The following is a 25,488-nucleotide window of genomic DNA, read 5'->3' on the forward strand; positions in this document are numbered from 1 at the left end:
CCGCAGCCTATCGCCGCCGCCGCCCGCGCCCGCCCCGGCCCTTCCCCCGGCCCGCCCCCCGCCGCGCCCCGGCAGCCGGGGCACCGGCCCAGACTCATTCAAACGTCAGCAACGCCCGGCAGGCCCGCCGGCTCTAGGTAACGTGCGTGGGGGGGACCGGGCGGGGGGCCGGGAGGAGTCGCGGCAAGCAGCGGCAGGCCGGGCCCGTGGCTAGTGGGCCTCCCGGTGACCCTGCCCGTCGGCGGGGAGGGGGTGATCCGTGCGGGGCGGGCCGCAGCGGGGGGCCCTGAAATCTCCCCCTGCGCGGCGTCCGCCTGCAGCCCGCCCCACGCCGCTCACGCGTGGGAGGCCGCGCCCCCCTCCGCGCCGCTCCGCTCCCACGGGCGCGGGGCCGCTCCGCACTGACGCGGCCTTGGCCGGCGCGGGGAGCCCGCTCCCGGCCGCGGGAGCCGCGCCCCTGCGTGGAGCAGGGCTGGCCCCTCGCCACCTCCTTACAAAATTCCTCACAAAAAAGGATTTGATCAAACCCGCTGAATTTCTGAGGATTACCGGAGCCAGCTAGTCCTGAGCCGGGACCTCTCCCCTCCGAGCTCGGGGCCCCAGCACTGCTGCTCTCGTGGTAATTTCACTGTCTCTGAGTTGAGGCCTGTTCCGAGCAGGCCCTGAGGCTGCCGCAGCAGCAGCCCTGCCTTCGGCAGAGATGCAAATAAGCCCTAACAATTAGATACCGTTCTTCTGCTTTGGGAAAGGAGGCTGTGCTTTAAGCTGGGGAGATGTTTTTTGTGCGCTGGATCAGTTTTATCCAAGATGAATATGATTGAAGTTAACTTTCTATACTTAAAGCTTGTTCTTGAGCTGTTTTCACCCCATAGTGAGTTAAATGGTGATTCCCTGTGCACAGTCCAGCATCACCAGCTACTTAATTACAAAGAAATATATTTTTAACTGCATGGCTGTGCTAGCTGTAAAGCCCAAGGATTGCTTCATAACATCACCTGTGACTTGAACTTGTATTTTAGTTTAAAATTATTTCATATAGCTCACTTGGAATAATATATTCCATGTAAGTACCTTAATTTTTAGCTGTTTCAGTTAAAGATACATTTAAGAAAGAGAAATGGACATTTCCTTTAAATGCCTTCGTGCTTGTCAGCTTAATTCTAATCTTTTTCCTTATTTAAAAGCATCTTGAGGGGGTTGAAGGTTGAGCTGTTTATCTCAGTGTGAGGGACTGCAAGGGGGAAAGATGAGTTCCTTTGAACTTTGTTTTCGTGTTGAAATACATGGAGTCAGCATGACTTACAAAATAATTGAGCAACTAAACCAGAGGTGCTATCTTGTATTGTAGAGCTAAGGAAGAACAGTCTCTCTGTTGGTAGAGGGTGTTAATTGAAAGCATGTTGGCTACCAAGCTCTCCTGGCCTCTCCTGAACTTCGCTGTGAAAGCCCTGAATTTCAAGGACCCAGGGAATGCCTTCAGGTAAGTAAATTGGTGGAGAAGAAGAAAGAGTGAGATCTTGAGCAAAGCACACATTGAGGGCTCATTTGATTTCAGTGGGACAGTTTATTTACAGAATCACAAGATGGTTGATATTGGAAGGGACCTCAGAGGTCATCTGGTCCAACCCCCCTGCTGAAGCAGGGCCTCGTAGAGCTGGTTGCCCAGGACTATGTCCAGGTGGCTTTTGAATATCTCTAAGGTTGGAAACTCCACAACCTGCCTGGGCAACCCGTGCCAGTGCTCAGTCATTGAGCTGAGCACAGAGATGGACTCTGTATGCAAGGAGGGGTTGGCAACATGGTTTGTTTTTACACTCAGTCATCTGCAGTCAAAAGAGGGTTCAGTGGAGCATTAATTCAGTGTCAAGCAAGGATTTACTCCCGAGTACCAGCAAGTAGGCCTCGCTGCAGTGCAAAGAACTGTCATATACTTCTATGACTTCATTAAAGAGGCAATGAATCACATAAAATGAGGGAAAAAGTTGAGACGGAGAGTTTAAGTGAAAAATGGGAGGCGGGCTGAGTAATGGAGCTGTTTTTTTCTGAACATGAACAGAAAATTGCCTATCTAATTTTAATTCCTAGGTCTGAAAAGAATACCTTTTATATTGATATATGATGGCAACCCTGTTTGTCCAAATTCAGAGCAAGCTGAATGCTTTCACTGGCTTTGCTTTGGAGCAGGGTTCCCAAACAATGGGGTGTGTACCACTAATTGTACATAAGCCATTTAAAAGTGGCTCGTGGCCTGCTAAGCAAGAGCTACCACCTCCAGTGTTGTTCTACGGCTCTTGATAGTGGTGTCCAGCACCATCAGAGTCAAGGATGGCTCTCATTAAAGCAAGCTGTAGAGACCAAAGATAGCTAAGCTGTTAAGAGATTTCCTGTGCAAACAGACATAGGCCTTTTATCTCGTATTTACTCCACACACACACCAAAGCTGCACTGGCAGGAATCTGATGTGGCCTTAAAAATACAAATTAATGCTTTATTAACTTGAGAAAAGAATTTTCAGCATATTCATCTTTTTTTTTTCTTTCTTCTATTGTTTTGCTTACTGTGTATTTGTGCTTTGTGCATCTTGTACTCAGAGCAAAGACGTGTTGCATTTTTTGAAGTACCCACAAGCTGCTAAACCTGAAATGAAAATCCAACTGTTCATCTGAAAGGCAATGTTGTCACTATGCTGGTATCTTAATGCATTGAGGTAGCATTTATATACTTAACTCTTCAAGGCGAGGACTGCCTTTTTTGGTATAACTGAACAAAAGTGAATGCATGGTTACAAGCGCAGATTTCAATTCACTGACCATCTGTGCATTTTAAAAGTCTCAGTTGTGGTCTCTGGAATTCAGTCGTGCAGAATGACAAAAATGGCTCACGGTACATCAGTGTCCTGTGCGGGGTTTAACATCGCATACGCGTTGTAGCTGTTTCCTCTGATGGCATTCCTGCTGATCAGCAGCCAGCCTCTATTTTATGCCCTTACCTTCAGGTCAAGGTAGGCAGAATGTCAGGTAGTTATTCTCTACAGGTTATTGTGAATAGAGTGCAGCAAATCAGTGCTCTGCAGTGAAATAACAGGGCCAGACATAACACTGAAAAATAAAAATCAAGTTCGTGCAACTAAAAGAAATTTCTGGGCACTTTGAGAAACACCAAGAAGCTTATTGCTGAGGTAAAAGTTCCAAGCCAGGATTGCAGGTCGGTGATGTTAACACAGACTTTGGCTGAGGACTGACCTTGGCAGCAATTAAATTGGCTGTTGCTATTTCAAGAGGTGATTGGGCTTGTGACACTCAAACTGTTGCAGGAAGGTGAGCGGACACCATTGGCCTGAATATAGGTCAGCTCCCTTCCGATCGGGTTCAAAGCTCCTGCCCCAGCAGACCCTTTTTCTAGCCTTGTTTTCCCAAGGTGCAGCTCAGAGGCCAGACTGTCTGCAGATTGCTGTTCAGTGTAGCGCAGGTCACTCTGGGAGCGCCTGTGATGTCTGAGCAAGACGTAATTGTGAATAATGATGCAAATTCACTTAGAAGACAGAAAAGTGGCCTGGAAGATAAGTTCTGCTGAAAGATAGATGTTGTTGGAGGGGCCAGAGGGTAGATGAAGTACAGCAAGTCTAGGGGGAGGCCAGAAGGCTCTGGGAGGGCAATGTCAGTGCCCAAAACAAAAATGAAAAAGCTGATACAGTCCAGAGAGGTGTCTGGCAAGGACAGAGGCTAGGGTCACGGTGGTGTGTTGTCTGGGCCCACTTTTGATGAATGATGGCAAGACCTAAGACAGCAGGATGCTACTGGTAGCATAGCTTTTCTAAATAGAATCTCACTCCCTGGAAGGCATTGTTGCTTTGCTCTGGTCTGTCTTTGTGAACATGGTTTATATTCCTGGGAGTCAGACGTACTATACAGAGGAGCTTCAGATCTGCATGGCAGGTGTTGCTCAAAGACATAGTGTCTCTTAGTTTAAACAGTTGCAAAGAGGGGATGTAAGATCTAAGAGTATCTAATGGGTAGACCCTGCAGAGGAAGAAGTGTCATCCAGAATGACAGAAGAGTGGAGCTGTGTGTAAAAGCAGTGATAGAGATCCAAGCGAATTCGACCTTAGGCTGGGTATCGGAGACAATGCCACAGCAGAATACTTTCATCAGACAAATGGATAACATCCCCTACCCCAGCTTTGTGCAACTAAGTGAGAGTGTTGTTGCTATTGGAAATGAAAACACTGTACTGCCCATTTTGCGGGTGGAAGCAGCTCTGTGCCTGCAGACCAGGAGCTATTTTAGAATTCTTGGTAATATCCAGACAGCTTCTGCAGCTGGAAATAGCATGATTCTGGATTCTGGATTCAATAGACTGGATTCTGTCTTCTCAAATGACAGTCTACGTCATGTATATAAGCAACACTACATTCCTTTTGATTTGTATGCTGCAGCACCGGGGTGTGGACAAGATATTCCATGCCTGATTGTTCTGTTGTGGGTTTTTTTAACAGGCCTGTGCAAAGATTTTGCTTCCCTCTCTTGTCCCCATGTGGCAGCCGCTCTTATGCAAGTGAAGTCGATCAGGTGAGTGGGGTTGTGGTTTCCAGGAACTAGTTCTGCTGAGCTTGGGTTTTAAAGTCCCTGAAGCCTGGTGACCAAATTCTTCTTTCTGATTTGCCAGAAGGACTCCGAGCTGGACCTCTCCAACATACTCCACATTCTTTCCTAGCACAGAGCTTCCATTGACGTAGCATGGTACATGCTGCTAAGGATGGAAATAAACTATCAGACTAGCGGGTTTTTTCTATTTTTGGAACTCACTCAGCGGATGAAATCTTCCACCTTAAAGTGGAGGGAATTTGCATGACAGATCCTTAATAAAGCACTCTTTCTGGAGTATGGTTGTTTAAAGAGATGCAAATAAATGCGTGTGTCTCACCTCTTGATCTGGAGAGTGGCCCTCTTCTTTAACAGCCCTTTTCTTGAAGGTGCTAGCTTACCAGGAACAGTGCCAGGCAAAAGGAAGGGGGATGCTTTGCCCTCTCGCCTGTCCTGCAGCGCAGAACTCAGCACTGTAGCAGTGCTAGAGCATGCACATTTTGCTCCATAAGCCTGGGAGAGAGTCTCGGAGGAACTTGGATATGGCCCTTGCATCGCTGCTGGGCTTCCAGTGTGACCCCGATCCATCCCTGTGTATCCTGGGGAAAGCCAAATTTCTAGTTTGTTAAAAGAGATGAGTTGGAATGAATTGCGAGTAATTATTACCTAATCCGACCCACAGCAGCACCTTGCTGCATGTGCACTTGTTGCTGCTGGCATGTCTGATACATCATTTGATTTTTAACATGTCACTTAACTGCTGCTTCTGTTTGGGTTAGAAGAAGGGGTTTGGAGGAGGAAGGAGGTGTACTTCCATTTAAATTGTAAGTTGGAAAAATAAGAGACCAATAAATGAACAAACAAACAGACTGATGACCAACTGGTCTTAATTTCAAATATTAAACCCACTTGATCTGCTTAGCTTTTAAAACCCAGCAGTAGAGGGTTTGTGTGCTAGAGAGAGAAGGATGAGTGAGCAGTCAGGAAGGTTAGCCCATATCCTTTCTTCAGTCAAGCTATCTTCCCCATGCCCTACGGGCTGCATGGCACAGAAGAGTGGACTCCTGCCTGCTTTGAACATATAGGAACAGTTCCTACTGAAGGAAAAACATTTTTTGGGAGCTGTCTGGTATTTTCAGATTTCAAGGTGGATGTGAACTGCCAGAGAATGGTGATTTGCTTGGTCTTTTTGCCTTGGGAGCCTGTTGCCAGAGGTGCCGAACTTCTCTTTGTGTTGGGAGGACAGTGATCCTGCCTCACTGGAGTGAACTCGGTATGAAACCTTCATTTCTTGTCTTCAGGAGGCACTGGGTGGCAGTAGCTGGCAAGGAGTGTAGAGAACATCCCTGGAATGGACTGCTCCTGGCCAAGGACATGGTTTTGTTCTGTGCACTGCAAATCATTGATTTCAAATACTCAATTCCAGTGCGTTTTGTTCTGTTTTGTTTTGCAGATTGGCAGCAGAGCTGTGCTTATAACAGGTTGTGACTCTGGGTTTGGATTTGCCTTGGCCAAGCACCTGCATTCCAAAGGCTTCGTTGTTTACGCTGGCTGCCTGCAAAAGGTAGGGAAAACAAAAACTGTGTTCTTCACCCGTGGCATGTGCACAGACACGTAGCAAGTCCAATCTTCCTTCTCCACTCTGCACAGCTTTCTGCCGAGGAGAGAGAGGGTGGTTGATAGCCCAAAGGGAAACACACGGGTGCTTGAATTTCATAGAGCATAACCTGGTCTAGACCAGAACCAGGACTGAATGGTATCTAGGGGGGTACTTATTTGAATCACAACATTGTGGTCTGTTCCATATCTGATGGACTGGCACCCCAAATCTATAGGCTTATCCATAAGCAAATTTTGGGATCAGGTTGAGTCTGGACCTTTGGCCCAGCTCTCAGACTATACATATTTACACAGGGTTTATTTTGATTAATTGTGACATACACCAAGCCACCAGTGATTTTATGGCATGCGGTATGAGCATATTTTTCTATGTTCATGAGTACAGCCATGCCTCAGGGTGTATTGAGGGTCTCCTGAAATCGCTGTGAAGGCAATAGAGTTCCACTAGTGCCAATGAGAGCAGAATCAGGCCACAAATAGCTTAGTGACACAGTCTTGATGCACTCTCCAGGAGCGCTCTGTGTGGCCATCAGAGATGCCTGATCATGGAGAATGGGAGAGCGCTTTAGCCTCTCCCTCCTTATGAAGCACTTCACTTTTTTAGCTGCATGGCCATTTCGCAACAGAAACAGACTTCTCCTCAGGTTATCCTGGGGTGGGTCAGGTATTTTGATCCTAATCTTTTAGCTCACTCATCACTATAAATGTATCTTGAATAGTTATATTATTTAAAGAGAATTTGCCAGGTGTTTTTTTAATGTTATCAATATTCTTTCTGCTGTTAATTTTTCCATTATTACTAAGTTTTGCTTAAATAATTTTTTTCTGCTGCATTTTTTCAAAAGAGAAGTTTGTGTTTCAGTAGCTCTGTCCCTTGTGGTGTCTCAGCTTTGGGTCAAGGGTTTATTTGGTAACCTGGGCTCCCTCTACAGGCTTCACAGCAGAACAAGACACCACTTATAAACTGCTGCTTTTCAAAAGGTGTCAAGAAAAGAGGATAGATGAGTACTTTTTTGGCAGATGTTTCTATTCAGCTTTTGTTAATTGAAGATCAACATTAGAGACTGTAAGAACGTGACAGACTTAAAAAACACTGTTTAGAATAATAGCCTGCTTTTATGTTGACAGGAGCCAAAAGTTCCAGAGCTGCAAAGTTACTTCTGCATTTCACTTCCTCTGTCTGAGCTGCCACAAAGACCTGTTTTTCAGTGAGCATGTCTTTAACTGACACTGAAACCTCCCTTCCCTTTTGGTGTCTTCAGTACTTATTCTGCTGAATGCATTTTAGTGGAAAATCTTGGCCTCTGACAATTTTAGCATAAGTTGACATGCAGCAGCATGCCAGAACTCTTTTAGGCTTTGATCAATATTTATTTCCTTGCCAAAAATGAGCAGAAAGCTTTGCTGTATCACTGTGTAATTACATATTGCTTCTTTAGCTGGACTCACATCCCATGTTCCAAAATATATGTGATTATGGCAGGACTGGTAACAGCAGCTGTCATCAGAAAAGTACTGTAAGGTGCCAGAGCTCCTTAGTTAACAGGTTGGCCTCCTACATGTCTTCAGTCCATATACTTTATGTAGAACTGCTCTGTAGGACTAAGCTCCAGGAGACTGAGATGATTTCTCATTGTGCCACAGGTTTCACTAGCAAAAACATAAGCAGAATTCTGGTGAGAATGTCGTTATTGCTGGTGCTGATTTTAGGGGCAGAAAAAGCCGGGTGTGTTTTTAGATGCTAGGTAGAATTGGAGGTAGAAATAAGAAGCATCATCTTTTGCTTGGTTATATTTGATCTAGCCCTGACAGAGAGGAAATGACTATGAAACTTCAGTGTTATTTTCATGGGACTGTTTTTCACAGCACACCTGCACATCAGAAGCATACTCCAGCTTGGGGAGCCATCGTGTCCTCAGGGTACGCACTGTTCTTAGGAACGTCGTGTCATTATTGCAGATTGAAAGTGTGTGCAGTGCTGACTCTGAATCAGGAAAGGTTTCCTAGAGTAGCCAGATCCTGAGTGCCTGACTGTATTTTTACTGAAGGAGACCTGAGAGACGTGATTAGAATCACAACTGAGGGGAGCCCAAGGGTGGATCTGTACTACTAGTGTGCTATTTTATACAGTTTCTTCCTAACATTTTCACTGGCAAATATATTCATGTGAGAGTTGTGTTGATGCTTCATTGCCAAAAGACAGTGGTAGACTGGATCCAATGAACGATCATGCTGCAGCTGTCTTATTTTTTCCTCTTTGGTTAATAGCTGGAGGTGCCAGCTGACACAAGATGAAGAAGGTATTTTTCCATCAGTATCTGTTACCAGTGGACATATGTGATGTTTGTCACAGCTGTCAGAAGTGCGGTGGAACCCCTGTTTGCTTTGCTTTGTGTGCTCAGGCCTGTTGGGTCTTGCCAGGGGAGGAGAAGGCAGAGGTTATCTGAGCAAGCCAGCACGCAGGCTAGTTACTGTAGGGCTCAGCAAGAGTGCTCGGAGCCACAGGGTGTTACATACCACTTCAAGTACTGATAAAAGTACAAGCTGAAGCCCATGGGCCCCAGAGGGTGACCGTGGAAAGAGGAAATGAGGCAGCGGTGTGCTTTTTCAGTATGCAAGAGCTGAGTCCTCTTGCCATGGGGTCATCGGACCCTGGGGCTGACAACAGAGATGTACTAGTCTCAGCGTAGCATGAGAAGGTCCTATCACTGCTGCGTATGGGCCTGAGGGTTGTGGGACAGGCTGCGTCCCGTGCCAGGAGAGCATGACACAGTCATAGGGTGCCTGACTTAAACAGCACCTGTCTGCCCTTTCTGAAGAGCCGAGGCAATGGGCCTGTGGGTCTGGGTTAATGCCCAGAGGCCAACTCTGGGACAGGATCCCAACCCCAAGGGTCCATGTCCAAGCACCCAGCTGCCTGTGGGTGGGAGGGCAGAAGGGACGTTGCCTTGCTGAGCCAACACTGTAGGGAAGAAGAAGAGGATGCTGTGAAGGTCCCAGTAGAGCTTATGAGGCCTCTGAGGCTGGTGTGTTGCTGTGGCCCAGAGATTTTGTAGCACCTCCGAGACCTGGGATCGGGGAAAGAAGCACCTTGGCCTTACTATTCTTCCTCTTCCCTTTAGCCATATCTGCGGTTTCCAAGGGACTTGCATGCTTCCGTTTGCTGATTCCCTAACTGGCATTCCCACATGTGCCACTTGTATGCTTTTCAGTGCTTTGCCATACACGCTGGCTTCGGCACCACAGTGCTTTTGAGTGAATAGCAAACTTAGCACAAGACTGAAAATAAATTTTCAGTCACCATTAAAACAAACACCACTAAGCTGTGCATGGGACTTCTAACTGCTCCATCTTGTATGCAGTATGCTTCCATGTGAAAAGAGTGCAGTAGATGCCTTCTCTAAGGACAAACACTAACTGGTGTTAACAGTCTGTGGTAGAATAAGGAAGGGTGGAGAAGAAGACAGAGGAGACATCAGGTACTTAAGTTAATGAACTGTCTGAGAGCACCCTGGATAAGCCCAGGAATGAGAGGAGCCAGGAGAAGGTGTTTTGGATTACAGGTGGCACAGAGACAGGGGGATGTATGGCCACCCTTGTGTGGGATCTAAAGCGTGGTATCTGAAGGGAACTCTCACTTGGGGGGGCAAATGGGCAGCCTGGTGTTGAGAATGAGCTAATGTCATTCAGCAGTCAGGAAGCAGCCCTGCCATGAAGAACTGACCTGTTCCAGGTCAGAGGAAAAATAGCTATCTATCCAAAAAAGCCTCTATCACACCTACCTTGTAAAAGCTCAGGAGTGAAGAGCACTCTGATGCTTGTCTGCTGATGCTGACACAGCGAGAGGGGCTACCTGGAGGGTTGAGCAGTGGGGGAAGAAGAGCTGAGCAGTCATCAGATGATCTTGTGGGACATGCTCCATGTCTAGCCTGTTAATGAGGAGTAAAAGACTTCTAGTGAGGGATGATATTGAGGGGACAGAGGGAGTTTCTTACAGTAAAGACAGGGATGTTCCCAAAAAGTGATTATTTTCAGAGCTAGACCTCACCATCCTTTACAAAAGTACCCTGGAGTGGCCAGCACAGTCCAGTAGCTTATAACTATGGGAGTGATTCAGGGATAGTCCCAAACTCATATTAATATCCCACGTCTGAGTCCTGGAAGCACTATAGCCAGGCTTCAACGCTGTGAAGGAACTGGCTCTGGGCATGGCAGCCTTTTTCTAGCAGCATCTGGTCCATGTGGAAGGTATCTCAGGGGTTAGCCTCAGTTACATAGCCGGGCTGTGAGTGGGTATGTGTATACTGGGGGAATCTGGTGTTCTGAGCTGAGACAAAAGGAGCGGAGATGGGAAATAGGAGTGAGAAAAAGCTCATGGGGCAAGGCAGAGAAGAGAGCAAGATGCTGGAAAAGACACCAGGGGGAATTGCTAGCAGGCAAGCTGGCCAGGCCCTTGGTGATCAGACTCTGCAGGAGTCTGTTGGAGGCAGTAGTAGATTTCCAGGCAGTGGGAGCTATGTGTGTAGATGAGCTGAAGGAAGAGAGCTGTGGGCAGGCAGTTCCTCTTTAGGACTGTCGCTCCCAGAGCGGCAACATGACTGAGAAGCACATACAACGTATGAGTGCAGCCACTCACCAGCTATTTTATACCATAGTCCCGCCAAGCTATTTGCTGTGCCCCTTATGTGAGCCGAAGTAAGGATGGCACCACGCTCCCACCACTGCGGCAGTGGGTCATAGCTTGATCTCAGGATCAAGCTTGTACTGGGCAGGAGTTACCTTCCTGGGGCAGGTCCAGCTCTGGCTGCTTTCTTGGTGCTCGAAGCAGTTTGTACCAGGTGACTTGGTGGCAGGGCTTATGGTCAGATGGAGATGCTCGAGGAATGGTGTTCTGCAAGAGCAGCCCTGTCTGTTCCCCTTCCTCTTAGAGCTGCAGGACTGTCCTAATTATTCCGTGACTGCCCTGTGCACTGTTTTGCTTGATTTGATGGTTGCTATGCATTTGATTTTCTGCACAAGCTCTTTGGCCAGATAAAAACCAGTGCTTTCTTCCCCTCTAGGACAAGGGAGATGGTGGCTCCAAGGATCTGGACAACATGAACAGTGATCGAATGAGAACTGTCCAGCTCAACGTCTGTGACAGTAAAGAAGTGGACCGAGCAGTGGAGCACGTGAATAGCAGCCTGGAGGACCCAGAGAAAGGTAGGGGCATGCAATGGGCTCTAAGGTCACATACGTGGCAGGAGCTCCCTCAGCTGGGCTCTGAGAGCATTCTCAGAGCACATTTCAAAAGCTGAGCACGTGATTGAAGGGCACAAAGCTTTGAGGAGCAGCAGTGCAGAGCAAATGGCCTGTTTAACTGTTGTGCCATATTAGAAAGCAGCTTCCCACTTAAGATGGCATGTACAAAGAAAACTGCTTTGTTCTCCATTAGTTCCTATAGGGACACTAGCAGAAATCAGGGTGGTGTTCAAGGCCCTGGGATTAGTGCTTTATTCCTGTGGCTTGAAGTTTATTGTGACTCCCTTTGTGTTGTAAAACCTGGCCACTGCTCAAAGATTGGGAATTAGCAATGGAAGTGTCTCCCCCAAACTTTCAAAAGGTGAAGAAAATTGAGAGGTTTTCCAAAGGACTTCCCATGAAGCCAGCTGAGTATCATTAATGCCATTGCAGGTATTACCATATATTACGGATTTCAGACTTCAGGAGTAGCTGTAACTGACTTTCTTAGCCTGCCTACCTCATTCTGCTGAGGTGATGACAGCAAATTCTGCCCCAGTACTGTTAAATTCCCAGTTGCTTATGCATTCCTGAAACCTTTCCACCCTTTGGTGAACTACGTTTTTCCCCTAAAGAACATCCACACTTCAACCCATGAAGGTTGTTTAAAAGTAGAACAACCGGTAATGTTTTATTTTGGATTTTGCATAAACCCGTTTCTTTTCTTTATATTTATTTTTTATATGAATCTTCTATATAAATTACATTTTCTAGCCCTGTATTCTCAAGCGTAGGCCAGGATGAAGTTGCCTTTTCTGTGCTGCTTCTGAGAACACAGATCTGGACACAGTCGGGCAACAGATCACAGTGAGTTTTTTTAAACAGCAGAGAGAAGCCATCCCACACCTTTCTCAGTCTGTTTCTTGTGCAATTAGAGTGTTATATGAAGTGAGTTCATTTTATTCCAAATTCCTTTTAGATCTGTCTTTTCATTGCCATATGAGTTGGTAGCTTCAGTTGTTGCCATCTTGGTTGCAGCAGAATAAAAGGGAGAGGCCGTGGCATGCGTGCCCACCCATGTCCACCTATGCCCACATCCCCCTTCCCAGCATTGCAGACATTCTAGTTGTTATGGTGACACAAGGGATTATACTTTGAAAGAATTACTCTTCTGTTTCTTACAAGATCTTTCCTATTCTTATTATTTGCATTTAGAGACTATATTTTGCTTCTTTTAAAAAATCATGATGGATAAAAATAGAATGGCAAGGAGAACAGCTTAGGCAAGGCTGAAGTTCTCTGTTTACTGGCTCAGAACTTCCCGGGAAGCCTTATTCACAGTGCTTTGTGGCTGTAGTGTTGAGCAGTACAATCAGATCCTGACTGTGGTTGTATTTGCTCAGGAGGCTGAGGTTCGCCTTGGACTCTCTTCTGTCTGGCTTTCATCTTTACAGGTTGTAACGAAAAGCTCTGTTGTGTGGTTCTATAATCTATTAGCAAGGCCTTTTCCAAGCTGCTCTCATTAGCGTCCCAGATGGAAAGCTTTCTGCTTGATTTTGTCTTCCAGGGCTCTGGGGGCTGGTTAACAATGCTGGGATCTCCACATTCGGGGAAGTAGAGTTCACAAGCATGGACACCTACATGGAGGTAGCTGAAGTGAATCTGTGGGGGACTGTGCGAACCACCAAGGCTTTCCTCCCTCTCATCCGGAGGTCAAAGGGTAAGTGATCTCCTCCAGACTGGCACTCCCTGGAGCAGGTCCCCCGTCCTGCCCCATGTCTTGCTGTGTTAGAGGCCAAAAGGTCTATTACACTTCTCTCTGCAACACTGGCCACCTTCATACCTTTACAGACAGAATGCGACCCACAGCATACACACACAAATGACAGATTTTCTAACCACTTGGAGTTACACAGCAAGGCAGCAGTTCTGAAAACCAGTTCTTATTTCTCTTTCCCATCTGTGCTGCCTTCTCCTGCAACATCCCACACAGGATCTAATCCATCATACCTTCTTTTACCTGTTCAGAAGCTGTACCTCACCATAAATTCCAGTGCCAGAAGCAATCCTCCCCTCTATACAAAACCCAGCTGTGTCAGTGCTGGGCAGGGTGGGCAGCAGCAGTGTACCATGACATGCATCTTGCAGGGAAGTTGTCAGCTGTGTGTTGTGTCACTTCGGGAGCTTGTAACATATGAGAGGTGGGGTTTGTACAGGAAAGGAACACAGACCTGGAGCTCGCACGGGTCTTGGCATAAAGCGGCAAAAGCTTTCCTGTGTTGGGGCCAACTACCTGACTAAATGAGAATATTTTTTACTCTTGAGGCATCCACAGACATTAGCAATGTTGGTTTCGTAGTCCTGTGCTGCAGACCTGGGCCGTATGTGGCCCAGGGAGCATTTCTTGCACCACGGGAAGGTATCCACTTCTGTGGTTGAAGTTTCTCTTTCTAACCCAACTCAGCAATGAGCACTGATAGAAAGTGCAGAGAACTGCAACCTCTGGTTAGACTGCAGCATCCACAATCTCCTACCAGCAATCTCCCCAGCCAAAATGGATGGTCTGGAGAGGAGAAAGGCCCCAGCTCTGTGCCTGGAGGCATAATCCAGCTGTCACACAGAAAAGCATGCAGTGGACTTAGACTGCTCTGCCCGTTTGTGATGAAGGAGCAAACCATTCCCTTTTAAGAGGCAGGCACTATAAGCCACTGTTGGGCTCCTAGATTTTGTGCCTTTGACTTGCAAATAAGCGAGCTCAGCCTTGGTGCCAGAGGCTTTCTCTGCTGCAGCTTCCTCTTGTCAGGGCTCAGCCCTGGTCACTGCTGAGCAATCCTGTTTCCCACCGTGCAGGTTCTGTCCAGCCTCTTCTGTGTTCCCCGTAGCACTGTGCTTTGTGTGTCACCACGTGCCTGTGCCCTCAGGTATAATGAGCCAGGGAGCACAAGCAATGGGTCTCCTGCCTGAAGGCTGTTGCATAGGACAGCAATGCTCAGAGAGAGCCACCAGCAGGTCTGCCAGGCAGCCCATACCGACCTGCAGCGGGTGGGTGGATGCATGCTCAGGAATCTATTGGGTGGCATGTGTCAGGTATCTGCTTTGGATCAGGTACCACAGCTCAGCTGTGCTTTGCCTGGCCTCTGCCTAGGTCGTGTGGTGAACATCAGCAGCATGATGGGTCGGATGGGCAGTCCTGCCCGGTCACCGTACTGCATCACCAAGTTTGGCGTGGAAGCCTTCTCCGACTGCCTGCGGTACGAAATGCAGCCCCAGGGGGTGATGGTCAGCATCGTGGAGCCTGGCAACTTCATAGCTGCCACCAACCTGTACAGCCCCGAGCGAATCAAAGCCATAGCCGACAAAATGTGGGACGAGCTCCCTGAGATAGTGCGCAAAGACTATGGCAGGAAGTACTTCGATGAGCAGGTCAGCAAGATGGAGACGTACTGCAACAGTGGCTCGACAGACACCTCACCAGTCATCGAGAGCATTGCCCATGCGCTCACCTCCACGACCCCCTACACCCGCTACCACCCCATGGATTACTACTGGTGGCTGCGCATGCAGATCATGACGCACATGCCTGCTGCCATTTCAGATCGGCTCTATGTCTATTGAGGCCTCACGCACCTGGGCTACCCAGGTGGGAAATTTGTTTTAAAGAGAGCATTGTACACACTTCCCATTAGTCGTTTTTTAATTTTTCTAACCTCATGTCAGAGTCCTATATTTTAGCTCTAAAGGATTCATTTAAACATCTGACATAACCTAAAGGTCAGTACTTTGCAAGGGATGCATCATAGGCAGGAATACATTCTGTTTGTGCAGGGACATTGATTCTTCGCTATTTATTTCATGTAATCTTTTTTTTTTCCACCTCAAATGTCAAGTTAAAATCATTATTTAAGCTGCAATTGCTCTGAAGTGTTTTCAGAATAATTTCTGCTGATGCCTGAACACAATCTTCACAATTCCTGCCTAGGATGCAGCCTTCACACCATAAAACAGAGGCCCTCCATGCTGTAATGGCAGACCACTGCCTCCTGATGACAAAGAACATCCAAGAGACTTTTCCAGGCCTGATCACAGTAGCCCAAGGCAGAGCAGAGACTTTTTTAATTTGGGGATCAGAACTCAAAATGCTCGAGATGCTGAAACTGAGCAACTGACCCTGTCCCTTTCTCCTTAGAGAAAAGGAACCAGTCTGCTTTTCTTGCATGCTTTCTTGCAACGGAGTTCGACGATCCAGGGACTCAATCCTGCAGACCTTTCCCGCAGGAGTTTCTTACTCATATGAGCATTCCCATGAGTGTGAGCAGCTTTACGCACAGGACTGCGGGCGTCAGAATTGGTCCGTAGTAACATTTCTCTTCAACAGTAATGGAACATCAACTCCAGACTTAGTTTGGAGAAGAGTTTCACCCCAGCTCCTATAATTTGTGAGGCTCACCGCTGAGCAGAGGGAAGCAGAGAGGGTTCTAGTCACATCGGTGAATGCCGTTCCTACCAGGGACCTCAGAGTTACACTGAAGTATTTGTACAGCACCTTGCACAGAAGGGCCTTAACCCTGCCCAGGGCCTCTAGGCACTATTGCAGTGCAGGTGATGATAACAATAATAACTTCCACTGAAGGAGCCACTGAGCTGAAATACATCTAACACGATATAAATCTAACAGAACGTCCATAACAGTAAAGTTATTAAGAGCAGTTTCATTTCCATGATGGTTGTTTACATGGCTGAGAAATATTTGTTTTGTACTGTAAGAAAAGAAAAAAAAACCATAAAAGATCCTTTCATGGGAAAATGCAGACAGAGTTAATTTTTTTTAAGCTTGAAAGGCAAAAACAAAAGAAGTAAATAAAATACCATTGTTAGCAAAGTTAAAGAGAAGGCATCTCATGTGCTCTGGTAACATACTGTGACATGATCAAACTCCTTTGGCTTAATAAATGTATACATGAATGGTGACGAAATTCAGAGGCTCCCTCTCTTTATCTTTTGGTATTTAAGGTGAAAAGCTCATATTCGTTAGTGGTGGTTTTTCCATCTGGTGAGGTTCGTGCCTGTTAGGTGTACACGCTGCATTCAGAGCCTGATTTGCAGTCTTGGGTCTTACATGTCTGTGTTGGATAGTGCAGGACTTCTACAGGAGTACCAGATGTATCCTGCATCTCGTGACAAATATGTCTAACCCCTGGACTCTGTATTCACAGCTCTTAAACCTGCATCTGTGCCAGACTCACACAGATTACAAAGGATTATTATGGATTATTCCCAGGGAGCAGGAAGAGAAACTGAGCTCTGAAGAGGGGAGGGGGATGGCAGTGATTTAGCAGGGCAGGCACACGGCAGGTCCCTGACAGACCCAAAATAAAATGCTGGGAGAGACTTGCTGGCTTCCTCATCTTCTCCAGAGTCCTAGCAGTGGTAGCTGCATCTTGTGGTGCAGGGAACAGTATTGCCTCATTTTCCAATAGTGGACCTCTCTCTGGGACAAAACGTGAGTTCATACTCTTGCTGGAGACCCAGCAAGCACAGGGACTAACTTGTGACGCAGAGCAAAACACCTGGATAACAATGTTTGCTGCAGATGACACAGCAGAAGGAGAAAAGCCTTTGCAAGAAAAGTTCTTATAGTCTAAAAATTTAGCCCCAAGATGCTAAGTAATGCAAAAAATCATCTAATTCCACTTGGGATGCAAGGTCCCAATTTTACATGTACTGCTGGGTTTTAATACAGACATCAATAAAGTTAGATACGGAAAAGAGTGAGTGTGCAGCTGAGTTATCTCAGTTTAGCTCAGAGACCCCTGAGAGCAAATGTAGCAGACGTTTAACAGTGCCACGTTCAGTCCCAGCCAGAAAGATAAAGCCAAACAGTGATAACTGCGCTCACGTCTACGCAGTATCTCTTCTGGAGGCTTCTGAACCCTTTCTCATGAGGTGCCCACAGGGAGCTCTGAAGCTGTGCCACCGCTCCGGGCCCAGAGGAGATGTGACAGTACTGCTGCCCTGCAGCGTGATTCACAGGGGACCCTGTGGCCACGTACAAAGGGGAGCCGATGGCCAGGATACTCCTGTGCATCACGGCTGTTCCTAGATTTCTGTGCCCATTTTCCTGACGCTGGGGGAGTGTGGTAGCTGATTGGTGGTCAGGACGGCAGCAAGCTGGCTAGTTTTCCTGCTGGGATCTTGGCAATCCCACAATTTCAGGGTTTGCCCTGAGAAGTGCATTAAAAGCTAATCCCCTCTGGTTTTGCATGACTATCCTTGCGATTCAGTGCACTCGAGGTCCTGCCTGCACAGTGCCACCACGGCTCCTGGAATAGCTTCAGCCCACCAAGTTTATTTGAAAACTAAAAAGAACAAAAGCATGGCAAAAGAGGACTTGACCGGGCACCTGGTCCTCTGCACTCCCAGAGCTGCCTCAAGTGGGAGCTCCTGCCCCCTCGGGAGGAGCTGGGGAGCCTGGAGGGGTCGGTTCGCAGGGGTGCCCACCGCTGGGCTCTAGTCTGATCCCAGCTGGCTGGAGGGAGGGCTCTCTCCAAATTTCTTGCCAGGCAAAGACCGTTGGCAATGGCACAACAGATCTCACTGTGCAGCATCCCTTGGGCAACCTGGAGTTAAAAATAACTTTCCCTGGTGTGGTGGGAGGCAGCAGAGCTGGGGTAATTTTAACTAGAGCTATTACATCTTGTTCTGAGCCTTAATGAGGAAATCATGAAGTCCTACCCACGTCAGAACTTTCTGCTCCTAGTGACGAGGGTGGTGAATGCTGCTTTTGAGACCAGCATTTAGTGACCCCTTATTACTGCATTATCTGGATGAAGCGTAGGGATTTCCCAGTTAAACAGAAAATCATCTCACAGCCAGGAAGTCACACAGCTTTGGGAGAGCTGGTCCCAAGCCTGTGCCTCAGCTCCTGCCTCCCAGCAGAAGTCTGGCCCAGGCTCCCTCCTGGGCAGACATCTCAGACCGGTGAGTCTCGCTGAGACACGGGCAGTCCTGGGCTGGCAGTTCAGAGTCAGAACTGCTCTGGGAACAGAAGAGAGGATGGGACCACTCTTGCTCAGGCAATGTTAAATAGCTGAGCGCAGGGTGCCTACCCTAATTGAATTAAATACAAGAATTAAATAGGTACGGAATTAAATATATGAGTGGGTCAGTTGCTGAGCCACAAAGTCAATTCCTTGTCTGTACTGAGACTGGACTGAAGCCAAGGGACCTTGCTGTGAAGCATGCGTGCAGCTGCTGGCACTTGGGGGACTATGGCTTTGAAAAGAAAGTATCTTCCCAGCAAACAAGCAGGGAATCGCACGCATAACTCACAGAAGATCTGACAACACCTCCCTGGGGAGATCCCGCTCAGGAACACAGCACCAGTTTCTCTTCTTTCTTTCCCAACAGCAGCGCAGGGCTTGCTGTGCAGCTTTGGGGTGCTGCAGACTTAAACTGGTGCTTCCTCATGTGAGGTGAAGCGCCAGCCTGGTACCGCCAAAGCAGCGAGCAGCGAGTTCTTCCTCACCATGCAGGACTGCAAGAAGGAGGAGATGCCAAGGCTGGGAGCTGGGCAGCAGATCAGCAGCCTGTGCACCCATCATATGGATGGCAGGGAGCGCTGGCTGTGCCACCACCTGCTCGCCACCACCCGTCACCTGGGCATCACAGCCCTCGCTGGGTCGTGGGTGAAAGGGGTGCTGTGGATGTGCCCTAATTTTGGCAGGCAGCTGGGGTAGCGCACGTGGCATTAGCTGGACAGACTGGCTGCCTGGAGCAGGCTCACCATCAGCCCCTGCCCGCAGAGCAGGGAGGGTGGCCGTGGCAAACACGGGGTTCCCAGCTTGGCCTGTGCTACTGGGGACTTCCAGCCACGACCATGCAGAGAGGGACAAGCAGTGGCACGATGCCATTCTGCAGCTCCCCTGCAACGGGGGAGGGACAAGCGGAGGTAGTCGTCTACCACTTTCTACCTTCCAAAGGGCCCCAGGACTTGAGGGCTGCCTGGAAAACTGCAAATCGGGCTGCCCTGCTCCCGTAGCCAGGAGGCAGCTCACTGTGGTCTGTGAGAAGCGTAGGGGCGAGGAGGCTGGCTGAGATGTAGGTTGCTATCTTAAAATAATTTTTGCTAACGCAGTGTTTTGTTTGCTACTGAGCATGGTTATTCGAAGACGCCTTTTTGTCGTCATCTGTCCCTGATCACAAGTGAGTCTCTCTGTCTTTCTGGGGCTCTGCCAATGAAGTGGAAGAGGGACTGGACCTGGCTGCAGGCTCCTCCGGTCATCCTCTCCCCTCCCTCCCCTAGCACAAGGTTGTGTAATTATTTGTGTGATGTGGAACAGCTTTAGCAGAAAAGCTTGGGAGACCTGTCCTCACCCCCCACATGAGTCCTGGGGAAACAGAGCTCTCCCGAGGTGGGGGTGCTCTGGTTTCGCAGCCATGCAGCAAGCGGCTCGTCCCACCCACAAAACAGTTGGGATCAGACTGTGGTGCCGAGGAGCTGTGCCCTGGGAACCACGGCCTCACTGCAGCCACCCTGGACACGTGCAGCCCTCGGCAGGGACTTCGGCCCATCGTCCCTTTGCATTTCTGACAAGCTTCAACATGCTGGTCCCGGGGGTATTTGCTCCCCTCACTGCTTACCTCTCCATCAGCACACGGGGTTGGGCACTGACGGGGGTCATGCCTTTCCTGAGGGAAAAGAGGACATAGAAGACCAAAATCCCCTTCTTGGGCTTGCAGAGGTTGGGCACATCCTTGAGCACATCTTACTTTACTTTCTAGCCAGAATGCGAGCTGGGAGGTAACAGGAGCCTGCTCTCTCCCTCCCTGAACATCTGCACACCAAACCCCAGAAAGCTCCTTGCTGGAGCCCGGGGTGAAAGTGTAAATGTTCCCGTCCTCATTTCTCCCTCTGCTGTGAATGTCAGAGCAGCAGCGTAAAAATGCAGTAATATCCGGAGCGATCACCGCGGTGGTATTTCTCACTTCGCCTGGAGCGGGATGGACCATAAATCTTGCGAGATAACATGTTGCTGCAGAGACTTCCAGCCAGTTTTTCAGGCCTTCAGAGCCTGACTGCTGCCGGTGCATCTGACCCAGCCCACCCAGGGCTGGGCATTGCAAGCGCAGAAAGCAGCAGGTTTCTGTTGTACCCATGAACACAGGGTGAGTATTCCCTGCTTCCCTCAGCGTGAGACCTTGGAGGCATTGTGGGAAACCTTACCAGGATCCAATCCGCAACACGGTGAAATCGGGGTGTTTGTTGTCATAAGACTGAAAGTATAACTGGTCTGAGGGAGAGACCAGGAAAAATTACAGATTGGTTCCACAGCAGATTTGGGTTATTGTTGGTGTGTCACCTCTGGATCTGCAATGAGTTCAAAACCACTGAGAAAGATCTTACTCCCTGTTGGATCATCAGGACCTGACCAGCCCCAGCTGGGATCCCCACCCCGCCCATGGCCCAGGATTTCATATCAGCCCCGCCTGGGACCATTAATCCCTGCTGTGGTGGGGATGTAGGATGCTGGTCTCTAGCCCCACTGGGCTGGCTTGACCCCTCCAACCCCTGCCTGCCCCTCTCTCCAGTGGGCAGAGCCCATGATCCTGCTCAGGGAAGAGCAGCACTGGCGGGTGAGGGATGGATCTGCCCTGATGGGGATGCTCCTGGCAGCCCTGACACTGCTCTCGTTCAACCTGCTGCACTCAAGAATGGTCCCAATAGTGCCAGGCGGTCACCCCCTCCCTCCTTGTCCTGCCTCTGCTTCTTGACCCCGCTGCTGCTTCTCACTGCTGAGAGGTCTCCGCTGTCCCCTGTAGTGGGTCAAGGTGCCTCTGGCTGGGTGCTGGCCCTCAGCAGAGGGTGCTGGACCCACAGGAGCAGAGGAAGCTGCTTTCCTCTGGCTCACCAGCACTTCCCCTGAAGCTCCTCTGGATGCCACCCCGCTCCTGGTGTGCCTCTCCGAGCCTGCTCCATGGGGACTAACCAAGCTCGGCAGAGACCTGCACAGACGAGGCAAGCGCTTTCCACCCCACGGAGACAGGGACTTGTGTTGCCTTCGCTGACACTGCGGGCCAGCTCTGTGTCACTCGGGAGTTTTCTGTAGCACTGAATCCCTCAGCACGGAGCAAGCCGCTGTTCTTCCAGCTCACCCGCGGTGCAACAGCACTTCTCTCGAGCAGCAACCCCGGCACACCTGGAGAGCAGGGCCCTGCTTGGGAGAGGGGCCAAACCCCTGGCATGGCATGGCACAGCCCAGCCCTGCTTGTACTGCTGCTACCTGGGCAGCGTCCTCCAGGGATGCAACCCTTCCTTCTTGTCCCTCACTTCCTTCTCATCCCTCCTTTGTTTCTCAGCTCCTGGGAGATCCCTCAGGTTAATTGCTTGGCCAGATCAATGCCCTTTCCAGCTGTGCTCTGGCACTCATCGGCGAGGGGCTCGCAGGGGTGAATGTCCCAGGGGAGCAGCAAGTGGCTCCCAGGCTGCTCTCGGCAGTGGCTGTGTTTTTGCCATGGTGCGTGTGGCTTTGTGCCAGGCCAGGCTGATGTTCCTCGGTGTGGAGGGGCTCGCCAGTGCAGGGGGTAACTGGTGTGTGGGAAGGCACAGGGGAGAGGCCAGCTCCTCTGTGCGGGGTGACGTGTTCAGGGCTGAGAATTCAGTGGCCCGGGGGTGACAGCAGGCGCAGGGATGCCCCTGTGTTTTGCAGTGTCCCGTGGCTTCAGCTTTCATTGCTGAAGAGGAGGCAGGAAGAGACAGGCAGGTGCACAGGGTCTTTTGGAAAGATTTACCTCAGCTGTAGTTTGCCATCCAAAATCTTTTCACTGCCTGGGGGCACAGTGACCAGCCCTGGCTGAGCTCTCAGAGTGCTCTGCACCAGGGATGCACCCACAGCCAGAGCTGGTGGCCCCTGTGCCAGGGAAGGTGAGTTGCTGGCAAGGACATCAAGAGCACCTCAAGAGGTTGGTAGACTTTTTTTTTCCTCTGTTGTTCCTTAAAGCAAGTTCCCCTCGCAGACTCAGCTGGGCTGGGACCGCGGTGCCAACGGGAGGCATGAATGGGTGTGCTGTGGGGTGACATGGGTACACAGGGATGTGGCTGGGGTGCCACAGGGGACAGTGTGGCATCTTGGAGGGACTACAGGGGCACAGGGCAGCCTGCCGCAGGACGGGTGCGAGTGTGCGTGGCTGAAGAGTGTGTTGCTGTGCGCTCCCAAGGGGTTTGGCCCTGCTGCAGCCCCGCCGTGGTGGCAGGGAGCGGGGTCACCCTGAGAGCAGCTTTCCCATGTGCAGCGTTTCCCCCTGGCCGGAGCAGCCCTGGGAAGCTCCGGGCCCACGCTGTGCTGACGCCAGAGCCTCCTACCCTGGCACTGACAGAAGTCACTTAGCTTTAACCCGCTGCCGAAAATAACCCAGCACTGCGACCTGGACAGATTTGCCACACTGCCTCCAGCCAGCTCCTGTCCCAGCTGCCATGGGAGGGCTGTGGGGTGGTGGGTGGGAGGACAGGCTGTCCCCAAGGTGCTGGCCCTGGATTGAGACCCCCAGGGCCCTTCCAGCTGCCCCCCATCTGCATGCAGAGAGGAACTGGCAGGGCATCCCCAGCTCCTGGCATGAGCGTGCAGCAGAGCACCTCTTGTGCATCAGCTCAGGGAGGTTGTGCTGGGATCCTTGGCTCTGAGCATTAAGCCATTGCTTATCCCTCTCCCAGGGCTGTTTTAGCTTGTCTTTGAGCGCAGGCACCCCCTGGAGCCCCTGGACGTGGTGCCTTACAGTTGTGCTGTTCCCCGCAGTCCCCCCACGGATGCGATGAGTGTTGGTGCTATGGCCCTACCAGGTGCCACAAGCACTGGGTGCCCCAAGCCCTGGGCAGAGGTGAGTGGCCATCCCCAGGGCCGGACAATGTCCCTTTCTACCCTGGGAGAGGGAGAACAATGGGCGACACATCTGCCAGAGACGATTCAGCTGCTGACACAAAGCGCAGCCGGAGCCAAGCCCCACGCCAGTGCCGCCGGCCATGCACAGGCTGGTACCACACTGCTGGGCTGGGCCCCTCCACCATGAAAGGCTCTTTGTGGCCTGGGCTGCTGCGGCCAGACCCTGCACCACCCACCTCTGTGCCCAGCCACCGGCTCGCAGCAGGCTCCTGCGTGCGGGTGCTTTTGTGGCTCTGACCCGCTGCAGTCGGGCTCTGGTTTGCGCTGTAGCTGAAACCCAGGCTGAAATCCTCCAGAAAGCCCTCAGAGCGAAGAGTGAAGCGCTAGCAGCATGGGGTTTGTTGGGGTTCCTTTTTTGGGGGGGGTTTGCCCTTGATATGGCCACTCTCGAGCTGTGCTGGGCAGGCAGCCCTGTGGGACGGTGTCTGGGGTGTGATGCTCTCCCAGTACATGCATCCCATCTGAACACCACACGTCCCACATGGCCCTGAGGGCCACCAGCTCTGTTCCCTAGCAAAGCCCCATGCCAGAGCTACTCACGTTGCCCTGAGGTCTGTGTCCAGGAGCTAACCCAGCCCTGGGTGCACGCCTGCACACAGCTCTGCCCAGCGGCTTTGGGGCTTTGCTTTGCTGCTCTGTTTGGTCTTCCATGGGGTGGAGGATTTGCTGCTAATGCTGTTACTTCTGAGTAAACAGGGCCTTATGTGGCCTTAGGCTGGGCTTAGTGGTGGTGTGTGTCTGGTGCATGCAGGGCATTGCACCAGGGGAGCAGAAGCGATGCAGATGTCCTGGTATTTGAGAATAATGCTGGGCACTTTTATGTCCCGTTTCAGGGAAATGTTGGTGCCCTGGAGGACTGCATTTTCTGACTGCCGTTTCCCCTCTACTATAATTCTTTAGGAAAAAATCCAGGCATGCTAACTCCATCCCAGAGATGGAAAAAATGCGTGCGAGTTCCCAGCCCAGCTGATAGCCAGGTCTCTGAGGAGGCAGGACACGCGATACAGCTCCCAGCCCGCCAAGGTGGGACTGCCGGCATCCCCGAGGTCTTTGAAATGCGCTTTTCAACAGGATTCATCCCTGTTTGACAGAGCAGAGAGAAAGGGAATCAGCAAGGAATTACCCAGGGGCCTGTAGATGTCTGTTAGACCGCAGCGAGGCTGAAAGCAGATGAGCTTTTTTTAGGACTCGGCTGAAACGCTCTTTCAGATCCGCTCTCAGCAGTGCTGTGAGCTGCGCTGGCGGCTTTGATCCCGGCTGCGGTGGGAGAGCTCGCAAGAGCTGTTGGAGTGCCGCGGCGGTGGGCAGGGGTGATCTGGAGCTAACAGCAGCATTCCCAAAGCCATCACAGCTGGTCTGGGGGATTTCTGTAAGCAAAGGCAGCGCACGGGCAGGGCTGGGTTTTTAGCCAGGATGTGTCTTAACCGCACCAGTGCGCATCGCACTTCCACGGCAGAACTTTTAAAGCAACGCATTCCTTAAAGGACCTAATCTGGGGGGTGGTACGGATGCTGCCGGTGGCAAAGCCTACTGAGGCTTCTGCAGAAGCAGCAGCCCCGAGCAGCCAGGGGAAATGCAGGCATGGCTGCTTGGAGATGCTCCCCCTGGCCTGGGGGTCTGCGCCCTTGGGGACGGGCTGTGGGTCACCCCTGGTCCCACCCTTTCAGGATCAGCCCTTTCCCAACCTGATTACAGGCCTGGCTGGAAATGCAGATGCCTCATGGTTTCAGTGTGAGTCACAGAAGGTTTGGTGGCTTTTCTCTCCGTGCAGCTCCAGGCTCTCAGTTAGCTGGCACCATCAGCCTCCTCGCCCCGAGGAAGCAGATCTGCAGCCCTTGTACTCCTGGAGAGAAGTTTGGATGTGTCCTGAGCAGGCTCAGGGGGAGCAAGTAAGAGTCCCAAGTGTTATTTTGAAGACCTTTCCTCTTTTTGGGGCAGACGCCCCTCAGGTGGGTGGTGGGAGGCTGGGCTTCCTGGGGACCCCCGGTATGGCAGGATCTGCTCCTGGGACCCGGGCTTGATGCCTGCTGTGCTCCTTGTCCTGCCCCAAGGCAAGCAGAGCCGCACTCCTCTCCCAGGGAGCGCAGAGACCGGCCAGACTCGCTCCCCTCCACCCGCAGGAGTTCCTGCCG

The 25,488-nt window shown here is 50.4% G+C and overlaps 1 protein-coding gene across 1 annotated transcript; it reads left to right on the top strand.

Annotated features, from left to right (window-relative positions):
* Nucleotides 1-101: 101 nt before the first annotated feature.
* Nucleotides 102-16,396, top strand: BDH1 (3-hydroxybutyrate dehydrogenase 1). Its single transcript, XM_068406388.1, has 7 exons — nucleotides 102-137; nucleotides 1,349-1,480; nucleotides 4,496-4,568; nucleotides 6,037-6,147; nucleotides 11,264-11,405; nucleotides 12,991-13,143; nucleotides 14,569-16,396. Exons 2-7 carry the CDS (start codon nucleotides 1,398-1,400, stop codon nucleotides 15,036-15,038), a joined length of 1,032 nt encoding a protein of 343 aa, XP_068262489.1. The 5' UTR covers nucleotides 102-137; nucleotides 1,349-1,397; the 3' UTR covers nucleotides 15,039-16,396.
* Nucleotides 16,397-25,488: the final 9,092 nt, after the last annotated feature.

The sequence above is a fragment of the Nyctibius grandis genome, chromosome 8 (genome assembly GCF_013368605.1).
Source record: "Nyctibius grandis isolate bNycGra1 chromosome 8, bNycGra1.pri, whole genome shotgun sequence".
Lineage (NCBI taxonomy): Eukaryota > Metazoa > Chordata > Aves > Nyctibiiformes > Nyctibiidae > Nyctibius > Nyctibius grandis.